The sequence below is a fragment of the Salvelinus namaycush genome, chromosome 6 (assembly GCF_016432855.1).
Source record: "Salvelinus namaycush isolate Seneca chromosome 6, SaNama_1.0, whole genome shotgun sequence".
Taxonomy (NCBI): Eukaryota; Metazoa; Chordata; class Actinopteri; order Salmoniformes; family Salmonidae; genus Salvelinus; species Salvelinus namaycush.
In genome coordinates, this window is record NC_052312.1 from 25486389 (window position 1) to 25509668 (window position 23280).

General features: G+C 44.3%; 1 protein-coding gene across 1 annotated transcript; it reads left to right on the forward strand.

Annotated features, from left to right (window-relative positions):
- Positions 1–6354: 6354 nt before the first annotated feature.
- On the forward strand, positions 6355–13368 carry si:dkey-171c9.3. Its single transcript, XM_038995551.1, has 2 exons — positions 6355–6418; positions 11200–13368. Exons 1-2 carry the CDS (start codon positions 6416–6418, stop codon positions 12589–12591), a joined length of 1395 nt encoding a protein of 464 aa, XP_038851479.1. The 5' UTR covers positions 6355–6415; the 3' UTR covers positions 12592–13368.
- Positions 13369–23280: the final 9912 nt, after the last annotated feature.

Here is a 23280-nt window from a genome sequence, read left to right on the forward strand (position 1 = left end):
TTGCGATTCATTTTGTATGCATTTTGATGGAGGGAAACTGAGTGGATTATTGACTGAAGCGCGCCAGCTAAACAGAGTTTTTATGGATATAAAGAAGGACATTATCGAACAAAAGGACCATTTGTGATGTAACTGGAACCTTTTTGAGTACCAACAGAAGAAGATCATGAAAGGTAAGGCATTTTTTATATCGCTATTTCTGACTTTTGTGTCGCACCTGCCTGGTTGAAATATGATTTCATGTTTCGTATGCGGTGCGCTGTCCTCGGATAATCGCATGGTTTGCTTTCGCCTTAAAGCCTTTTTGAAATCTGACAAAGCGTTTATTTCTGTTGGTGCGACGCACAAAGAATCCTGGTGGCTCTGACAGCATATCCCGAGAGAACCATGTTTCCGTGAAACAGAGTATGTTACGATCCCTGATGTCTCTCTGGAAAGCAACCCTTGCCCTAATTTTGTCTACCTTATTTTCTAGAGACTTGACATTAGCAAGTAATATACTTGGAAGCGGTGGTTGGTGTGCGTGCCTCCAAAATCTGATCAGAAGGTCGCTCCGTCTACTTCTTCTGCAGCAACGTTGTTTTGGGTCAGCCTCTGGAATCAGTTCAGATGTCCTGGGTGGTTCGGACAAAGGATCCACTTTCGGAAAGTCGTATTCCTGGTCGTAGTGCTGATAAGTTGACGTCGCTCTGATATCCAATAGTTCTTCCCGGCTGTATGTAATAACACTTAAGATTTGCTGGGCTAACAAAAAAATAATACAAATACATAATACATAATACATAAAAAAACTAAATACTGCAAAGGTTCCTAAGGACAAGAAGCGAGGTGGCCCTCTTTTGGCACCATCTTTCCCATCTCACCCTGTAACTCTTCTGATGTCAAGTCTCGCACACCCAAATATCTCTCTGCAGCTGCCACCACAACCTCAATTTTCTTTCACCACAGTACAGTTGATAACATTGCTATAAATTATAAAAAATCCTTTTCATGTTCTGACCATAGTTCTTTTGTGTTTTCCTTGTTTTAGTGTTGGTCAGGACGTGAGCTGGGTGGGCATTCTATGTTTTGTGTTTCTATGTTGGGTTTGTTGTTTGGCCTAATATGGTTCTCAATCAGAGGCAGGTGTTTGTCATTGTCTCTGATTGGGAGCCATATTAAGGTAGCCTGTTTTGTGTTCGGATTTGTGGGTGGTTGTCTTCTGTCTTTGTGTTCATTGCACCAGATAGGACTGTTTCGGTTTTGCCACGTTTGTTATTTTGTATTTGTAAGTGTTCACGTTATTGTCTCTTTATTAAATCATGTTGAACACGGAATACGCTGCGTCTTGGTCCGATCCCTGCTACACCTCCTCTTCAGATGAAGAGGAGGAAGGCTGCCGTTACAGAACCACCCACCAAAACAGGACCAAGCAGTGTAGTAAAGGGCAACAACAGCAGCGGCCGAAGACACAGGACTCCTGGACTTGGGAGGAAGTATTAGACGGCAAAGGACCCTGGGCAAAGCCAGGGGAATATCGCCGCCCCAAAGCTGAGCTGGAGGCAGCGAAAGCGGAGAGGCGGCATTATGAGGAGCTAGCTCGGCAGCGTGAGCAGGATCTGGGTTATAGTACTTGGGAGGAAATAGACAGGTGGTCGGTCGACCCAGGGAGAGTGCCGGAGCCCGCCTGGGATTCTATGGAGCAATGTGCGGAGGGATACCGGCGAATGAGGTTAGCACGACGACGCGGTAGGAAGCCCGAGAGGAAACCCCAAAAATGTATTGGGTGGGGGCTAAAGGGGAGTGTGGCGAAGTCAGGTAGGAGACCTGCGCCAACTTCCCGGGCTTACCGTGGAGAGCGAGAGTACGGGCAGACACCGTGTTATGCGGAAGAGCACACGGTGTCTCCTGTACGTGTGTATAGCCCGGTGCGGTACATCCCAGCTCCTCGTATCGGCCGGGCTAGAGTGGGCATCAAGCCAGGTGCCATGAAGCCGGCTCAACGCATCTGGTCTCCAGTGCGTCTCCTTGGGCCGGTGTACATGGCACCAGCCTTACGCATGGTGTCCCCGGTTCGCCAGCACAGCCTAGTGCGGGTTATTCCACCTCCCCACACTGGCCTGGCTACGGGGAGCATTCAACCAGGTAAGGTTGGGCAGGCTCGGTGCTCAAGAGCTCCAGTACGCCTTCACGGTCCGGTATATCCGGTGCCACCTCCTCGCCCCAGCCTAGTAGCACCAGTGCCAACACCACGCACCAGGCTTCCTGTGCGTCTTCAGAGCCCTGTTCCTCCTCCACGCACTCACCCTGTGGTGCGTGTCTCCAGCCCGGTACCACCAGTTCCGGCACCACGCACCAGGCCTACTGTGCGCCTCAGCAGGCCAGAGTCTGCCGTCTGCCCAGCGCCGCCTGCGCTGCCTGTCTGCCCAGCGCTGGCTGCGCTGCCCGTCTGCCCAGCGCCACATGCGCTGCCCGTCTGCCCAGCGCTGCCCGTCTGTCCAGCGCCGCCTGCGCTGCCCATCTGCCCAGCGCCGTCTGAGCTGTCCGTCTGCCCAGCGCCTTCTCCCTCTGACCAGCAGAAACACAAACAATTATCACAAGACCACTTCTGGTAATCCTCACCGATTCCACAGTATCCAACTCTGTTTTCACCAACCCTGACACCACAATTGGATCAGCCAAAAGGCAAGGGTCCACTTTTTCCAAAAATGTCAGTCCTACTGTCACAGACTCATCTTTATCCTGACCCTCGGTGCAAGCCTCGGGTTCTGAGAACTTCACCACACCTACCACCTCCAATACTTTGCCCTCATTCACTTCCATTTCTCCTCCTGTCTTCAAATCACTCTGCTGACACTTTATACCATTCTTCTTCAACAAACCATCTCCCTTTTTTCCGCCATCCATTTTTAATTGACTCAAGCTCATCGTCTTCCTCCCTCTTTCTCTTAGACCTCCTCGCCTCTCCTTTTCCCTCCATTCCTCCTCCGTATTCCAAGTATACGTCTCCTTATGATAATACAGCACTTCTCCTGACGTACATCTTGTTCTTGCTTTCTCAAGGGAAGCCATTTATACGGCTTTCACAATCTCCGTACAATCAGCACGGACCACTTGGGATGTATCGCTCAACAGTGCCTTCCACTTATAAAGCAGCTGCTTCGTCTTGATGTTATTCTTTTTTAAAAGCTACCGCAATATTTTTTCATTTCAAACAAGCGCACTTCGATTGGTTGAAATGTATTGCTAGTTAGCCTATCAGCGCTCCGCTATGATGCTCTTGTTAGGTGGCGGAGCCTTTTAGAATTGTCTATTTTTTAGCAACTAATTGGAGCTTGCTGGTGTTTGTTGAGGTTTTTGCGTTGTAGTAGTAGTTTCCTGCAGGCAGCTTTTGTGGGAGTTCTGCATAATACGTTTTGCAACAGGACTGTACTGTCTCTGGTTTTGCTTTCTTTCACAAGATCAGGGTCACGTTCAGTTGCAAACGTTGCAGGTAGAAAACCATGAATAGAGCCGACGTGGCTCCATATTCTGAATGTCGGAGAGGCGCTTGCTCTACATAGCATATTTCTGAAAATATCATTTTAACTTCTACTTCCTCCCAATCCCGGGTCCGGGAGCACCCCCACCAGTAAAAAAGCTGACTAGCATAGCCTAGCATAGCGTCACAAGTAAATAGTAGCATCTAAATATCATTAAATCACAAGTCCAAGACACCAGATGAAAGATACACATCTTGTGAATCCAGCCATCATTTCTGATTTTTAAAATGTTTTACAGGGAAGACACAATATGTAAATCTATTAGCTAACCACGATAGCAAAAGACACCACTTTTTTTGTCCACCATTTTTTTCCTGCATAGGTAGCTATCACAATTTCGACCAAATAAAGATATAAATAGCCACTAACCAAGAAACAACTTCCTCAGATGACAGTCTGATAACATATTTATTGTATAGCATATGTTTTGTTAGAAAAATGTGCATATTTCAGGTATAAATCATAGTTTACCATTGCAGCCACCATCACAACTCTCAAAAAAAAAACTAGAATAACTACAGAGACCATCGTGTATTACCTAATTACTCATCATAAAACATTTCTTAAAAATACACAGCGTACAGCAAATGAAAGACACAGATCTTGTGAATCCAGCCAATATTTCAGATTTTCTAAGTGTTTTACAGCAAAAACACAATATAGCGTTATATTAGCTTACCACAATAGCAAACATCACAACAGCATTGATTCAAGCCAAAAATAGCGATAACGTATAAACCACCAAAATATATAAATTTTTTCACTAACCTTCTCAGAATTCTTCAGATGACAGTCCTATAACATCATATTACACAATGCATATAGAGTTTGTTTGAAAATGTGCATATTTAGCGGCACAAATCGTGGTTATACAATGTGATTAGTGGCCAAAACTTCAAGCAATCTGTCCGGCGCCATCTTGGAGAGGCACCTAATCTAATCGAAAACTATTCATAAACTTGACTAAAAAAATACAGGTTGGACAGCAAATGAAAGATACATTAGTTCTTAATGCAACCGCTGTGTTAGATTTTTTAAATTAACGTTACTGCGCAATACAGCGTGCGCTAAAGCGAGACCGCACCGAAATTCATGGCGGAATTATTATTTGACATTTGTCAACATAAATACGAATTAACAACATAAAGATTGCTTACTATTTGCCGAGCTTCCATCAGAATCTTGGGCAAGGTGTCCTTTCTCCAGAACAATCGTCTTTTGGTTGAAAGATGTCCTCTTCTCCTGTAGAAATAGCAGCTAACGATAGCCACCCACTGGAGAGGTGTCCAACTCGTGAAAGCGCGTCACAAAGAAATCCCAGAAAATCGCAATAAACTGATATAAACTGCTATAAGTCGGTTTAAATTAACTACCTTATGATGTCTTTAACACCTATAACAAATAAAAACATGACCGGAGATATAGAACTGCTAAAACGAAAGCTTTTGCAGGACGCCATTGTGATGTCCCCCTTGCGCCAGATGCCCCGTTGAAAAGAACGGTACTTCCGTTCCATGATCCTTTATAGTGTCCCAGATTGCGCAATCCACTCCATTCAAATTCTCACCGCTTACTGACATCTAGAGGAAGGCGTATGCAGTGCATGTAGCCCCATAGCTTGCATGGGGACTTATAAACTGACCTCAGAACAGGGACCTCGATTTCAGAAATCTCACTTCCTGACAGGAAATGTGCTGCAGAATGAGTTCTGTTTCACTCAGAGAAATAATTCAAACGGTTTTAGAAACTAGAGAGTGTTTTCTATCCAATAGTAATAATAATATGCATATTGTACGAGCAAGAATTGAGTACGAGGCAGTTTAATTTGGGAACGTAAATATTACAAAGTCCCAACAGCACCCCCTATTGAGAAAAGGTTTTTAATTAACAGAAATCTGTATATAATGACAAGATGCTTATGTCTCCGCCCTAACAATCGGAGTCATTGTCTCAAAGGTGGGAAGGTAGCACAAGCTTAGGGTCCAAAATAAACCCATTGGAACGCATTGAGCTTATTTTTGCAAGAGTTCTGCTCTGATTTTAACCACAGCATTTCTAAACACAGAGGGACAACATAATGAGACTTCTGGGATGGCTTGTGCAACAGATCAAGCAGACCAGGCCGCGGTTTGGGGTTTGAGAAGTCAAAGAGAAAACAGAAAAAGTATTCCTTAGTTGTTAATTTTCTCAAAATCTAAAGCCTCAACCTAGATTCGAGCCAATGTCTTAAGTAGCTGAACATGTTTTCTTCAAAAACAACTTCATTTCGAAGGAGTGCCTTTGATTTGACGGCCTGCACAACGACCGTTAGACCCAATGCCGTGTTTCTGCGCATGAGCTTAGCTAGTCAATGTCGCCATGATATCCCCTACAACAAGCATTACCTGGTGATTTTGCCAAGACAGACAGATATTTACCTACACAGCACCCTTAACCTTTTTTTAACTGACTACAATTTTTGTTGATTAAATCTGACTTTATAAGTGTAATGAGTAATCCAGGAATGCCATGAGTTAATTGACATGATAAAACTCAAAATTATTTCGGACAAGCTCCAATCTTTTGGAAAAGCAGTTTCTGCCTATATATTTTTTTACTGTTGAAACACTCCTATTTGAAAGTCAAATTCATATTACAAAAAGTTCCTAGGGTTCTTTGAACAAATTTCATGTGCTATAATTATTTTGCATTAGAAAGAAAGGGTTAGAAACCATTAGAAACTTTTTAATATCTCGCTCTCACTCGCTCTCATATCTCCGTCTCATATTACACACACAGGAAGTGAGTATATGCTCATAACAGTATACCTATTTCCTCATCATGGCCATTTGCATCTCAGCTACAGCAAACCTGTCTTGTCTTCTCTTGCCTGACGCTTCTTTCGCAGATAGAAAATGGTGAGTAGCCTACAGGCCTAAAAAGGTTTTCTTTACTATCTTTACTGTCTCTTCTCTAGAACTAGTCTCTTCTCCAATCTTTTAATTTATCTATCCTTTATTTATAGAAATAATATACAGTCAGGTCCATAATGTTTTGCACCCTTGATAAAGATAAACAAAAAGACAGTATAAAAGAAATACAAATACTGAGTTATATTGCATGCTCAGAAAAAGGAAATTATATTATTTTATGCTAATACAATTTCTCAAAGAAAGAGATTTTTCTTAACATGTAATACAAATTATTGGCACCCCTGTCTTCAATGGCAAGGATAATGACACTGAGTCTTTTTCAAGAAATGTTTTATGAGATTGGAGAACACGTTGGGAGGGATCTTAGACCATTCCTCCATACAGAATGTTTCCAGATCCTTAATATCCTTTGTCAGCTATTATGGACTGCCCTTTTCAATTCAAACCACATTTTTAATGGGGTCAAGTCCGGAGACTGAAATGTTGATTTTGTGGTCAATTAACCATTTTTTGTGGATTTTGATTAGTGCTTGCGGTTATTGCTTTGCTGGAAGATCCACTAGCGGCCAAGTGTCAGCCTCCTGGCAGAGGTAACCAGGTTTTTGGCTGAAATGTTCTGGTAATTGGTAAAATTCATGATGCTGTTGACCTTAGCAAGGGCCTCAGGACCAGTGGAAGTAAAATATCCCAATAACATCAAAGATCAACCACCAGATCTGTTTTTCAATGACAAACCCACTACTGGTGTGCGTGGAAAAATAGCTCTATGTTCATGTCATTTGACCATAGCACCGGTTCCAATCCAAGTGCCAATGCCGTTTATCAAACTGCAGACGGTGCTATGGTCAGATGACATGAAAATAGAGCTCGTTGGCAACAACAAAAAAATAAAAAATAAGCAAATGCACAAAATGACCTCAAACTTACGGTAAAATGTGGTGGTGCATCTTTGATGTTATTGGGATATTTTGCTTCCACTGGTCCTGTGGCCCTTGTTAAGGGCAACGGTAATTAACTTTACGAAGTACTTTACTTTTTAAACAAAATATTGTATTAGGATAAAATCATTAAAAATATATATTTTTTGGAGCATGCAAGATATTTGGCACCCTATTCTGTACATGGTGCATTACTTTTTAACAGGGCCTGTAGTACTCTTGTCAGAAGTAATGCACTACATAGGAAATAGGGTGCCATTTGGGGAGAAGCCTGTGCCTACCTCCTCGTGTCTGAATAGCCAAAGAGATATCCCTGTCTGTCTGATTGGTTCCACATTACTTCGCTCTGCATCTGCTCTGTCTGCGTAAGACTTTGGTCAAAAGTAGTGCACTATATAGGGAATAGGGAGCCATTTGGGACTCACATTCACCCTTCTGAACAGAACTGATTAGTATTACTATAACATCATACTGTATCTGGAGACTGTAATTGTTTAGTAAAAATATACCCCTGTTTTCTTATAGCATCATCTATGTTTCGTAGGCAGAGGCGTGTGTTTTAGCCTTGGATAATAAACTATAATCGCATACACACAGATACACACACACACACACATAGAACACACACACATAGTGGTGGTCAGTGCCGTTTATGATTAGGGAGGACAATTTGTATTTTTTATGAGCATGGCCTTATTTCTATTACAGCATATTGAATGACTGTCATTCATGTTCCATTCACCCAGTTCAATGTTACATCGCTAGGTTTATGCTACTATATGATACTCATGAGGTTGCTACAACCTAGCCTATGAATAAAAAGTTACAATGTAGGTGCACACAGGTCGAGAGAAAATATTGAGGTGACAGACAGTGACACATGGACAGACATGGACAGACATTCAATACCGCCTTGCACACTCTAGACTGCATCTAGCTGATCTAAGGTGTAATCATTAGTCCAAAAGTTGAAAATGAGAGTTTATATTGGACAAAGTCAGGTATGTTTATCCCCTTTTCGTTCCGTTTGCTTCCGTTTAAGAAACGTTTTTCAACAGAATCGGCGGAACGAATACATCTCTGGTCACACGTAAACACAGTTCACATTCATAGCAGCCACCTTGTATTCCTTCTCGCATCTATGCACTCTCCTCCTCTCACCCTTTCCCTTCGTTTGTGGACTTCAATGCACAACACATCAGCTCTATGTGATCAAGCAAAAAAAACTTTCCAAGCCAAACCATATCATAACTGCTACACACAGCCTACATCGTTGTCACCATATTAGCTAAAGTAACATCATAGTCAGCATAGCTAATAGGACTAATGCGTTAGTAAACCTGCTACAATCATGCACTAACTTTACAGTGCATAGTCAGATAGCAGTTTAGCAGTTACACCGGCAGGCCCCATTGGCAATACATTTGTAAAACCAAAAACGTGCCTTTCCTTGGAAAATTCCCAATGTTTTGTTGGATAGTCATAGCCAGCTAGCTAACATAGCATTCCTCTCTTTGAGCGGAGTGTTTTGAGTATGCTAAACTATCTAGCTGCATTTGCTAGCTAAGTAAGTGACACTGAAAGTGAAAAGAAATGACAATCTTTCTCTTGCTTCTCCTTCATTTAAAATGTTTTATTTGTTCAAAACTCTTCAAGTATTGTCTTTCTCTCTCTTTAAGTCAACTACTCACCACATTTTATGCACTGCAGTGCTAGCTAGCAGTAGCTTATGCTTTCAGTACTAAATTCATGGGGCTCCCGAGTGGTGCATCGGTCTAAGGCACTGCATCTCAGTGCTAGAGACATCACTACAGACCCTGGTTCGATTCCAGGCTGTATCACTATTGGCTGTGATTGGGAGTCCCATTAGCCGGTGCACAATTGGCCCAGCGTCGTCCGGGGTAGGCTGTCATTGTAAATAGGACTTTGTTCTTAACTGACTTGCCTAGTTAAATAAAGGTTAAGTAAAATAATGTAAAATATTCATTCTCGGATCCTTTGCTTGTGTGGACAACATGTCAGTTCATACTGCAAGGGCTCTGATATCTTGGAGGACATCCTCCAGAAGTTGTCATAATTACTTTGTAAGTTATGGAAGGGGGTGAGATCCTAGGTTTTGTATTGAAGTCAATGTACCGAGAGGAGGACGGAAGCTAGCTGTCCTCCGGCTACACCATGGTGCTACCCTAGTGCTGTTGAGGCTACTGTAGACCTTCATTGCAAAACAGTGTGTTTTTAAATATTATTTGGTGACATGGGAATATATTTAGTATAGTTTATCTAAAAATGATAACTTTTTATTTTTATGAAATTCATTGAGGAGGATGGGGCCTCCCCTTCCTCCTCTGAAGAGCCTCCACTGCACACACATTCAAACCAAATACATTTCACATGTGGATGCAGTTATCCATTAGAACACCCTGACACACTGTTGCCACTGTGAACTATCCTTTATTGAGCTGTATTTCATCTGTCAAATTATCCAACACACACACACACACACACACTTCCATCACCTATCAAAACACATCCTGGGTTTCAGGTCAGTTCTCTGTAATAACATAGACGGGAATAAACGCCTTGACTTTGTGCCAGTTCAATTATGTGTTATAGACATGCTCTGGCAGTGAGAAAGCCAAGAGCGTTTTAATCGGTTTTTTTGTACTTGTAAGTGAAGGTAAGTGATGTGAAATGTTTCCTAGTACTCATAGTTATCTAAACGTACTTGGTGATGTTGTGAAGCTTAAAATGCCAATCGAATTTCCCAAGTTTGGGATAATAAAGGTCTTCTAGTCTAACTTTGTAAATCTTTTTTCTCACTTTCTTGTAGTAGCCTAATATTGTAGAGCATGCAAAGGCAGAGAGAGTAGGTATTGGTTTTTCAATGTATCATAGAAGCTCTTATAAAGTCAGACATTCAACCACAGTAAAAGACTGAAGAACAAAGCCAAACGGTTTCTCTTTCATCTCTGATCTAAATAAAACTGCAATTCCTGTCAGTCTGTCATGTGACTCACTGACTTCCTGGAACCTTGACAGCTGTGGTGATTGGCTGGCTCGCAGTGGGTTTCCAACCTCTGTCTTTTTCACGCACAACACACATACACACTGGTTGTGGTTTCCAACCACTGAATTTTCCCAACCCTACTCTAGTCTGTGACGTTAGAAACACATGAACACACAGACAACATAAACTTAAACTTGAACAGTGGTGGAAAAAGTATCCAATTGTCATACTTGAGTAAAAGTACAGATACCTTAATAGAAAATGACTCAAGCAAAAGTGAAAATCACCCGGTAAAAGTAAAGATCATTTGAAATAGCTTCTTAAGCAAATCAAACAACAAAATGTTTTTCTTTTTTTAATCTACAGATAGCCAGGGACATACTCCAACACAATTTACAAATAAGCATTTCTGTTTAGTGAGTCCGCCAGATCAAAAGGCAGTAGGGATGTCCATGGATGTTCTCTTGATAAGTGTGTGAATTGGACCATTTTCCTGTCCTGCTAAGGAATCAAAATGAGTACTTTTGGGTTTCAGGGAAAATATATGGAGTAAAAAGTACATTATTTTATTTAGGAATGTAGTGAAGTAAAAGTAAAAGTTGTCAAAAATATAAGTAGTAAACTAAACTACAGACACCCCAAAAAACTACTTAAGTAGTACTTTAAAGTATTTTTACTTTAGTACTTTACCCCCCTGAACTTGAAGTCAAAATAAATAAAAAAGAATGTAACTGTGTACCACAATACAGCTCTTAGCTCCCAAATGTGTACAATAAACTCAAACTAAATGTGTCTTTTGGATTTTTATTTTTTATTAACAGGTTCCAATGGAGGTATTGAATGGGGTCCAGAAAGTTCCAGAACCCAGTCCAGAAAGTGTGAGCCTGAAGGTTCTAGATCCCAGCCCAGACAATGAAAGAACCATTCACTGTTTCGCCCACACCATGGCTGAAGACATAATGTACTCAGCTACATATGAGTCCTCATCCGGGTGTCCTCCAGTCCAGGAGAGACTGGCTGAGAAGTTAGCCTCTCTGGCCATCACAGCTGCCTTGAAGGAAGCAATTAGAAGTGAGATCTTTTGGTCTAATACAAGATCTTGGTCATATTCCAACCCCATCCCATCCTCAGATAGAAGGGAGCAGGGACTACACAATACAAGACATGGGGAGGTTCATATGCACACAGAGATGAGTGGCAACGGTGAGAAACCTCAATATAATCCCAATGTGACCATCAAGTCCCACAGCTCTGGATCATCCACCTCCACTTCACAACCCTCCAAGCACACCCACTCCTACTGCTCCTTCTTACCCCAGTCAGGGCTTCCTACAGTGGGATCACTGGACTACCCAGATGCCCCCCCAACCACCCCTCTTTTCCCAGAGATGGTCCAGAGCAGGGCTAGCTTTACCCAAAAACTAAAGGGGCGTTTGGCTAAAGAGTTCCTCCCCTCTCCCCCTCCCCCTACCCCTAAGGAAAAGCACAGAGAGGGGGGGCTCGCATTGGAGACTGTGGGGGAGGTTGAGGACAACCGGGAGGGGGAGGATTTCATGGGGCGTCTGTGGAGCTCTCTTTCTCTAGAGTGTTCTGAAAGAGAGGAAGTTTGGAAAGAAGAGGAAGAGATTGATTTACCAACAGGTATTTTGATGGACGGTTATGAAGAGCGAGGACCCCATGGAAGGAGAGCCAAGCTGATGGCATTTGTGGATGCACTATATGTGGATGCACTCTCTGATGAGATCACCACCTGGATGACAAATAACATGACAAATATTGACAACCTCTCTCTGATATGTGATCAAATGGTTGATCAAATCATCACATCCTCCATGAGTGAGGTGAGGCTGAGGAAGTACGTTGGAAGGCTGGTCTCAGATGCACTCTCCCTGGGATGGGAAGCGCAGAAGGCAGCCTCTCTCCATGACTCCCTGGTTCTCCGGCAGGAGCAGATAGGGAGAAGGGAACCAAACCCAATGGACCCTGAGGCTCATCTAATTGTCTATCCCTATCCAACCAATCCCAACCAGTCATCCAGCATCCAACTTTGTTCACCCAAAACCAATGAGATGGATCTGGATCTGACCACCAACACAGCCCACCCTCCAGCCCACTCGCCAACCTCTGTAATCAGTCAATCCTATGCTGAAGACTTGGCCCGAGCTGTGGTGAGGTGTTGTGTAATGGAAGCCTCCAGGAAGCAGTGTATGTAGCTCTCCAGGGTTGCATCCCAAATTATACCCTACGGTGGTATGGACTACTATTGACCAAATCTCTGGTCAAAAGTAATGCACTATATAGGGAATATATGTAGTTTTCCAGGCTGGTTGGACAGTGTTGGACGGCCTGGTGGTAAAAAAAAACTAACTGACCCCAAGAGGGCGACATTAGAGTAATAAACAGCTCCTGAAGAAAGTGTTGGAGATGGAAAACAGTTGGTAATGTCAAAACTGATGACCTTGATGTAAGACACAACCTTAAACCCACAATTATGATTAGGTTTGTTTACATGAGCTATAGACCTAATTAGGAATGGACTTTGAATTTGCTAACTTCTGATGATATTGCCACAAGGTTGGAGTTAGTGGTCAAAATTACATGCTACTATTGCCAGAACCGATGAGGTTGATGTACATGGGCTATAACCTAAACACAAAATTAAGAATGCATTGTTTATGTATAATTGCTTTCTGACAATATTCCCTGCCACAAGGTTAGAGTTAGTGGTCAGACAATGTTGTCGTGCACGTGAACCTGAACCATAACTTGAACTGAAAGAGAAAATTGACAATGTTTGCCTCTTCATTAATTCACATAGAAGTAGTCCATTTCACCCCCTTCAATATGCATACTATAAACAGACCAATCTCATCTTGTCACCTCTTATTATCTTTGGTTGATGCAAAAAAAACAAGCATGTTGGAGAGCACAAACTACCCATCACCGGATTACTTTCGATTTCTAGAAAGTGTTTTACTCAATTATTTCGCTCACCCATGATGTGATTAATTATAAATAGTAATTGCTATTAGCTAATTCATTTTGTAGTTTCTGTCAGCCGAGAGTTATAAAAATATGACCGCTTGTGATATATCAATCTTTCCTCAGTTAGCGCTAGGACAAATGTAGCCTACATTTATCCGGTTTGGATGATTGTGTTATGCTGTAGCTACTTCTGTGAATGTCTGAACATTGCATCCAAAAATAAACTGTTCACATTCTGGACATAACTTTGTAAGGACTGTGTTTGTGTAAATAGTTTCTGAAAAAAAGTGTGGCCAGCTTGTTGCGTGATTCGAAATTTGAGTTTCCAAATACGTGTTCTAATCACACCGGTTTGATTGTATGCTACAGGGAAGGTGGAAAGGTTAATAACAGTAAATACAAAATGCTTAATAAATATGTGACTGGTGAATTGTATGAGTCAGTGCCTGGGCCCAAGCACGTACTGGGCCCAAATATACTGTATTATAATACATTTTTTATCCAACCACACAATGTTCAAAATACACCAAAGAGAATAATCTAGCCACAGAGGGTCAAAAATAACTGTGGATTAAGTTTTATTACAAGCACATACAGGTATCAGCCAAAATTAAGAAAACAACAAGTGTCTTAAAAGGGTGTTGCGCCACAACAAGCTGCCAGAACAGCTTCAATACACCTTGGCATAGATTCTACTAGTGGATCTAAGCCATGCCAGGAAAATACACCCCACTTCTATTAAAAAAAAGAAGCCCCCTGGTTTATGATTTCTTAACCCGGCCCTGGGAGAGAGTGGGAGTAAGGATGAGGTCAGTGTGTGTTTTTTTTCTCTCTGTTGAGCTTGTGTTAGGGTGTGTGTGTGTGTGTGTGTGTGTGTGTGTGTGTGTGTGTGTGTGTGTGTGTGTGTGTGTGTGTGTGTGTGTGTGTGTGTGTGTGTGTGTGTGTGTGTGTGTGTGTGTGTGTGTGTGTGTGTGTGTGTGTATTTGGGTGGAGAAAGGGAGGCATATTGAGACGACAAGAAAACTCTGACTAGAAAAACAAGTGATTTTAGTGTGAAATCCAAACTCCTGGGTTGCAGTTGAATCAGTTAAGTTAACCTGTAGTGGACTTGTGATATTCGTTTCTGTTTCTTCTGACCAGAAGTAGCAGGCGCTCCGTGTCACGCATCTTGGGTCAATATCTGTTTTTTGCTTTGCTCTAAGGAATATGGGCACCTTTGAAAGGAGTGATTTCTGGGGTAGTCTTAAGTCCCATTCTCCTTATAATACGAGCTTTGTTTCCAGAAGGTATCAACATCGTCAATAAATGATACACTTACAGAGCTGCAATAGTCTCGTAGCCAGTTATGGAGTGCTAAAAGTCTGCTGAACCGTTCAATGCCACGATTTAGGGAGGGCAGGGGGACAGATATGATGGGGCGTTTGTTGGGGGTCAAACAGTTACCCAATCAGTAATTTAAAATCCATCTTCAGCTGTTATGAGCTGCCCTTCATAATGTCATTGCATCAAACATGAACTATGATTGATTCAGTTTCCTGATGCTGGTTTAAAATGTTTGGGAACAGCTTATTGATGTCCTGTACTTTTGCTTCAGGGACTAAGACATTTCTCACTATTGAATTGCCCAATACAACTGCCAGAGAAGGGAATGGCGAAATCCGCCCAGTCCCACCTCTTACACAATTAGTTGAGTTTTTCACGGGCCCACGAGAAGCAGGAAAGTGTACGCGCGCTGCTCCCGGCGAAAGGTCCAGACCTCCCACTGCAGGTAGTGCCCCGTCAGATCCAGAGAGAGGAAAAGGAGCCCAACCCGACAACGAAGCCTCTGCTGGAGTTGGAGTCAGCACCACCATCGCAGACACAGGCAATCCCAGCAACTTCCGGCGCCGACAGAGATGGCCGCCTTGCTTCGCGTTCCTAGGACACTATGCAGTATTTTGTTTTTTAATGTATTTTTCTTACATTGCTACCCCAGGAAATCTTAAGTTTTATTACATACATCCGGAAGGAACTATTGGAGATAAGAGCAACGTCAACTCACCAACATTACGACCAGGAATATGACTTTCCCGAAGCAGATCCTCTGTTTGGTCCACAACCCCTGACAATGGATCGGATTCCAGCCGGCGACCCAAAACAACGGCGCCACAGATGGAGCGGTCTTCTGGTCAGGCTCCGTGGACGGGCACATCGCGCACCGCTCCCGAGTACACTACTCGCCAATGTCCAGTCTCTTGACAACAAGGTAGATGAAATCCGAGCAAAGGTTGCCTTCCAGAGAGACAGAGATTGTAACATTCTTTGTTTCACAGAAACATGGCTCACTCGGGATATGTTGTCAGAGTCGGTACAGCCACCTGGTCTCTTCACGCATCGCGCCGACAGAAACAAACATCTCTCTGGTAAGAAGAAGGGCGGTATACATTATAATTAACGGGATGTGGTGTGATCATAACAACATAAAAAAACTCAAGTCCTTTTGCTCACCTGACCTAGAATTCCATACAATCAAACGCCGACCGCATTATCTACCAAGATAATTATCTTCGATGATAATCACAGTCGTGTATATCCCCCCAAGCAGACAAATCGACGGCCCTGAAAGAACTTCATTGGACTTTATGTAAACTGGAAACCACATATCCTGAGGCTGCATTTATTATAGCTGGGGATTTTAACAAGGCTAATCTGAAAACAAGGCTCCCTAAAATTTATCAGCATATCGAATGCGCGACCCGGGCTGGTAAAACCCTGGATCATTGTTATTCTAACTTTCGCTACGCATACAAAGCCCTCCCCTGCCCTCCTTTCGGAAAATCTGACCACGACTCCATTTTGTTGCTCCCAGCCTATAGACAGAAACTAAAACAGGAAACGCCTGTGCTCAGGTCTGTTCAACGCTGGTCCGACCAATTGGATCCCACGCTTCAAGATTGCTTCGATCACGTGGACAGGGATATGTTCCGCATAGCGTCAGACAATAACATTGATGAATACGCTGATTCAGTGAGCGAGTTAATTAGCAAGTGCATCAGTGATGTTGTACCCACAGTGTCTATTAAAACCTTCCCCAACCAGAAACCGTGGATTGATGGTAGCATTCATGCAAAACTGAAAGCGCGAAGGCGACCGGAAACATGACCGAAAACAAACAGTGTAGCTATTCCCTCCGCAAGGCAATCAAACAAGCTAAGCGTCAGTGTCACGTTCCTGACCTGTTTTCTGTTGTTTTTGTATGTGTTTAGTTGGTCAGGGCGTGAGTTGGGGTGGGCATTCTATGTTTTGTGTTTCTATGTTTAGGTCGTTGGTAATTAGCCTTATATGGTTCTCAATCAGGGACAGGTGTTTGACGTTTCCTCTGATTGAGAACCATATAAAGGTAGGCTGTTCACACTGTTTGTTTGTGGGTGGTTGTCTTCCGTGTCTGTATGTTTGTTCGTACCACACGGGACTGTAGCGTTTGTTTGTTCGTTTGTTGTAGTCTGTACCTGTTCCTGCGTTCTTCGTGTTATATGTAAGTTCTCATGTTTTAGGTCAGTCTACGTTCGTTTTGTTATTTTGTAATCATTCCAAGTGTTTGTTTTCGTGTTCGTTTTCGGCAGTTAATAAATTCATTATGTTTTCAAAACCCGCTGCATTTTGGTCTGATCACTACTCCTCCTCTTCGGAAGAAGAGGAGGAGGACAACCGTTACAGAACCACCCACCAATCCAGGACCAAGCAGCGGCAGCAGGAGAGGCTGAATTATTTGGAGAAATGGACATGGGAGGACGACCTAGAAGGCAAAGGACCCTGGGCACAGCCAGGAGAATATCGCCGCCCCAAAGAGGAGCTGGAGGCAGCTAAAGCTGAGAGGCGGCGATATGAGGAGGCAGCACGGAAACAAGGCTGGAAGCCCGTAAGTCAAACCCAAAAATTTCTTGGGGGGGGGCTCTCGGGAAGTGTAGTTGGGTCAGTCAGGAGACGTGAGCCAACTCCTCCTGCTTACCGTAAGGAGCCGGTGAGGGCGGAGTTGGAGGTGAGTGACGCAGAGACAGTAAAGGAGTTAATGGAGAAATTGGAGGAGAGAGTTATGAGGGATGTACTGGTTTGGTGCTTTAGGCACGGCATCCGTCCGACTGAACGTGTTGGTGAGTTGATGTCACCGGGTACCGCTCTCCATACTCGTCCTGAGGTGCGTGCTAGCCGTCTGGTTAAGACAGTGCCTACACCACGCACCAAGCCTCCTGTGCGTCTCCAGAGTCCTGTGCGTCCTGTTACTGCTCCCCGCACTAGCCCTGTGGTGCGTGTCTCCAGCCCAGTACCACCAGTGCTGATACCACGCACCAAGCCTCCTGTGCGTATCCAGAGCCCTGTTCCCCCTCCACGCACTCTCCCTGTGGTGCGTGTCTCCAGCCCAGTGCCTCCAGTTCCGGCAACACGCATCAAGCCTCCTGTGCGTCTCCAGAGCCCTGTACGCACTGTTCCTTCTCCCCGTACTCGCCCGGATGTGCGTGCCCTCAGCCCGGTACCACGCACCAGGCCTATAGTACGCCTTGAGAGTCCAGTGTGCCCTGTTGTTGTTCCCCGCACTAGCCTGATGGTGCGTGTCATTAGCCCGGTACCTCCAGTTCCGGCACCACGCACTAGGCCTACAGTGCGCCTCAGCCGGCCAGAGTCTGCCGTCTGCCCAACGGCGCGTGAACTGCCCGTCTGCCCAACGGCGCCTGAACTGCCCGTCTGCCCAACGGCGCCTGAACTGCCCGTCTGCCCAACGGCGCCTGAACTGCCCGTCTGCCCAACGGCGCCTGAACTGCAAAGTAGAGTCACAATTCAACGGCTCAGACACGAGAGGTATGTGGCAGGGTCTACAGTCAATCACGGACTACAAAAATAAAACCAGTCCCGTCGCGGACCACAATGTCTTGCTCCCAGACAAACTTAACAAATTCTTTGCTCGCTTTTAGGACAATACAGTGCCACCGACACGGCCCGCTACCAAAACCTGCGGGCTCTCCTTCACTGCAGCCACCATGAGTAAAACATTTAAACGTGTTAACCCTTGCAAGGCTGCCGGCAAAGACGGGATCCCTAGCCGCGTCCTCAGAGCATGCGCAGACTAGCTGGCTGGTGTGTTTACAGACATATTCAATCAATCCTTATCCCAGTCTGCTGTTCCCACATGCTTCAAGAGGGCCACCATTGTTCCTGTTCCCAAGAAAGCTCAGGTAGCTGAGCTAAATGACTATCCCCCGTAGCACTCACTTCCGTCATCATGAAGTGCTTTGAGAGACTAGTCAAGGACCATATCACCTCCACCCTACCTGACACCCTAGACCCACCCTGGGTCTCGGCCCCGCCCTGTGCAACTGGGTCCTGGAGTCCTGACAGGCTGCCCCCAGGTGGTGAGGGTAGGAAACAACATCTCCACCCAGCTGATCCTCAACACTGGGGCCACACAAGGATGTGTTCTCAGCCCTCTCCTGTACTCCCTGTTCACCCATGAATGCGTGGCCATGCACGCCGCCAACTCAATCATCAAGTTTGCAGACAACACTACAGTGGTAGGCTTGATAACCAACAATGACGAGACGGCCTACAGGGAGGAGGTGAGGTCCCTCGGAGTGTGGTGTCAGGAAAATAACCTCACACTCAATGTCAACAAAACAAAGGAGATGATTGTGGACTTCAGGAAACAGCAGAGGGAGCACCCCCCTATCCACATCGATGGGACAGTAGTGGAAGGTGGAAAGTTTTAAGATCCTCGGCGTACATATCACGGACAAACTGAAATGGTCCACCCACACAGACAGCGTGGTGAAGAAGTTGCAGAAGCGCCTCTTCAACCACAGGAGGCTGAAAAAAGTTGACTTGTCATCAAAAACACTCACAAACTTTTACAGATGCACAATCGAGAGCATCCTGTCGGGCTGTATCACCGCCTGATACGGCAACTGCTCCGCCCACAAACGGAAGGCTCTCCAGAGGGTAGTGAGGTCTGCACAACGCATCTCCGGGGGCAAACTACCTGCCCTCCAGGACACCTACACCACCCGATGTCACAGGAAGGCCAAAAAGATCATCAAGGACAACAACAACCACCCGTGCTACTGCCTGTTCACCCCGCTATCATCCAGAAGGCGAGGTCAGTACAGGTGCATCAAGCTGGGATCGAGAGACTGAAAAACAGCTTCTGTCTCAAGGCCATCAGACTGTTGAACAGCCATCACTAACATTTAGTGGCTGCTGCCAACATACTGACTCAATCTCTAGCCACTTTAATAATAAAAAATTGGATGTAAAAAATGTATCACTAGCCACTTTAAACAATGCCACTTTATATAATATTTACATAACCTACATTACTCCATCTTATATGTATATACTGTACTCTATACCATCTACTGCATCTTGCCTATGCCGTTTGGCCATCGCTCATCGAAATATTTTTATGTACATATTCTTAGTCATTCCTTTACACTTGTGTGTATAAGGTAGTTGTTGTGAAATTGTTAGATTACTTGTTAGATATTACTGAATGGTTTGGAACTAGAAGCACAAGCATTTCACTTCACTCGCTTAAACATCTGCCAACCATGTGTATGTGACAAATAAAATTTGATTTGATTTTTGACTTGATGATGGCCAGGTAGATCAGACACCGGTGCAGCTAAGCTATTATTTTTGATGTCAATCTGCTCCGAACCTCTCACAGTTACTCCCGTCTGCTTAGCAGCATGCTGCTGCCTTCGGTTTCCTTGGCAGGCAAGTTCCAGGTAGCACAGGCCATTCAGATAGGGACAGATGACAAGGCGTCGTTGAGAAAGACAAACATTTTTCTCCATAAATTTGCACAGAATTGAGATTTGTGTTTTAAGCATAGCATTGGAACTTCGGATTGTTAATACTGTCCTGAACAAGTGCGTAATAAACAGAGCTTCTACAGTGCTGGAAATGTTCGTTAGCTATTCCAGGCTAAGCGGGCTCCATTGCAACCTAGCTATGGCCGGCCGGGATGTCTTTGTCCCATTGCTCACTAGCGACTCCTGTGGTGGGCCGGGAGCATGCATGCTGACACGGTCACCAGTTGTACAGTGTTTCTTCTGACACATTGGTGAGGCTGGCTTCTGGGATAAGCGAGTAGTGTGTCAAGAAGCAGTGCGGCTTAGCAGGGTCGTGTTCTGGAGGACACATGGCTCTCGATATTCGCCTCTCCCTAGTCAGTACGTGAGTTGCAGCGATGGGACAAGACTGTAACTACCAATTGGATATCATGAAGTTGGGGAGAAAAGGGTTAAAACATGTATACAATTATTTCCCTTCACTGGAACTAAGGGGCCTAGCCAGAAACAGACTATTATTTCTCTTCCACCAAACTTTACAGTTGGCACTATGCATTAGGGCAGGTAGCGTTCTCCTGGCATCCGCCAAACTCAGATTCGTCCATTGGACAGCCAGATGGTGAAGTGTGAGTCATCACTCCAGAGAATGCTTTTCCACTGCTCCAGAGTCCAATGGCGGCGAGCTTTACACCACTCCGACCGACGCTTGGCATCGCGCATAGTGATCTTAGGCTTGTTTGCAGCTGCTCGGCCATGGAAACCCATTTCATGAAGCTCAATACGAACAGTTATTGTGCTGACATTTTTTCCTGATGCAGTTTGGAACTTGGTAGTGAGAGTTGGAACCGAGGACAGAAGATTTTTTATGCGCTATGTGCTTCAACACTCGGTGGTCCCCATTCTGTGCGCTTGTGTGGCCTACCACTTCACTGCTGAGCCGTTGTTGCTCCTAGACATTTCCACTTCACAATAACAGCACTTACAGTCGACCGTGGCAGCTCTAGCGGGGCAGACATTTGAAGAACTGATTTGTTGGAAAGGTGGCATCCTATGATATTGCCACGTTGAAAGTCACTGAGCCCTCCAGTAAGGCCATTCTACTGCCAATGGAGATTGCATGACTGTGTGGTCGATTTTATACACCTGTCAGCAACGGGTGTGGCTGAAATAGCCAAATCCACTAATTTGAAGGGGTGTTCACATACTTTTGTATATATTGTGCATGCCATGTTCATTTGATATCGCAGTGAGAGTGACTAACAAAATCAATGGGGGCCCCCTAGAGGTCAGGGTCTTGTGTGTCTGGTCAGTAATTCAGCCATGATTACTAGAAGGTTTAGATTGCTGGCTAGACTAATTTACCTAGCAATCTATAAAGTGCTGACATGGGCTAACTGAGTGACTGTCAGTGACTGACATACAGTAAAAAGAGAAAAACTGCTGATGCACTACCAAATTTCCAAATGGCACGTTGTGTATTCTACTATACTAACTAACAGTAAGCTGAAAATACTTTTTGAGTTGTGGGGCCCCCTAGCGGGGTAGCTGCTTATGTCGGTTATGCCTACAAACGGCACTGTGTGCGTCCGGTGTGTGTGTGTGTGTGTGTGTGTGTGTGTGTGGCTAAGGTATGTTTTTGTGTGTGTGTGTGTGTGTGTGTGTGTGTGTGTGTGTGTGTGTGTGTGTGTGTGTGTGTGTGTGTGTGTGTGTGTGTGTGTGTGTGTGTGTGTGTGTGTGTGTGTGTGCGCGCATGTTTGGCTGAGGTGTGTTTCTGCCTGCCTGCGTGCATGCATGCGCGCGTGTGTGTCTGATGTATTCCCCCAACTCAGATATCTAACATGGCAGGAATGTAGATTGTGAACTTTTGCCTCCCACATTTGGCCACAGGCAGCCCCTTCCGCGGGACACAATACGGACAGGAACATACACACACACATAGGCAGAAACATACACACATGCGAAATATATATACAAAGAGGATATATAGACGGATACATGCACAGAGTTTCAGAAGCTTAGTCTTCAACAACGTTGATTCAACAAGTGTGTACCCAGTGGATAGTGTAGTGGTAGCCTATCTACTGTGCAACTGGGACTGCAGAAAATTATCAATGTATGTAATCCACATGTGTTACTATACAGACAAAAAGGAGTGTGTGTTCACACTGTATTTCACCTGTAAACTGCCTGGATGGAAAAATAGGTGATTGCAAAGTTAAACAAACCATACAACTCTATGCACGAGGTACAGATGCAACGTTTGGTAACAAAATGATGGCAGAAACAGCACAAACCTTCCTTGTTACCGAACTTTGCACGTGCACTGTTCAAGTAAATGTGTTTTTGTTACATTTTCCGTGGAAATTATTAAAGGTAGTCCTTGTGCATAGAGTTCTATGATTTGTTTAACTTTGCAGTCATGCGTTTTTGTTTGACATACATTTTAAAGGGTAAAATCTCACTCACTCACTCACTCACTCACTCACTCACTCACTCAGGTATACATTAAAAGCCTGACTCAAGAAAAGGTACATTTGTCTCTCAGAGACATATACTGTATATAATTTCATCTCTGTAGGTCATTGGTTCAAAAAAAAAATAATTCGAGTCCCCCTATCATTTGAATCAAATGATTGCAGCCAGCTCTGTCATATGAATGTCTGAATGATTTATTGTTGCTCTTCAACGCAACCATGTTGAACATCTCTGTGAAGAGTTTATTTCTCCTTTGACATCAGCAGCAGACCTGTGGTTTCACCTCTTTACAGGGATGGGAGCATAAAAGCGACAGGGCTTTCCTTCCCCTGCTTCCAGGAATTATGAGAGAGAGATGTCACACTAATTTGGAGAGGTAGAGAGGAATAGGCCAGCCATACTTGTTTGGAAAAGGGATCACCACACATCTGTGCACTACTATGAAGTGTACGAATCAAAGTACCTGTGCCAAACTATTTGGGCGAGAAAACACCCAAAACAACTAACCTTAGATTAGTAAGTGTCTGTGTCTGGATATGATTTATTCATAAACCTAGGCTACTCCCTTTCTCCCAGGGCTCTGTTCGGTCAGTCGGTCGTATAACAACGTTTGAGGGGGAG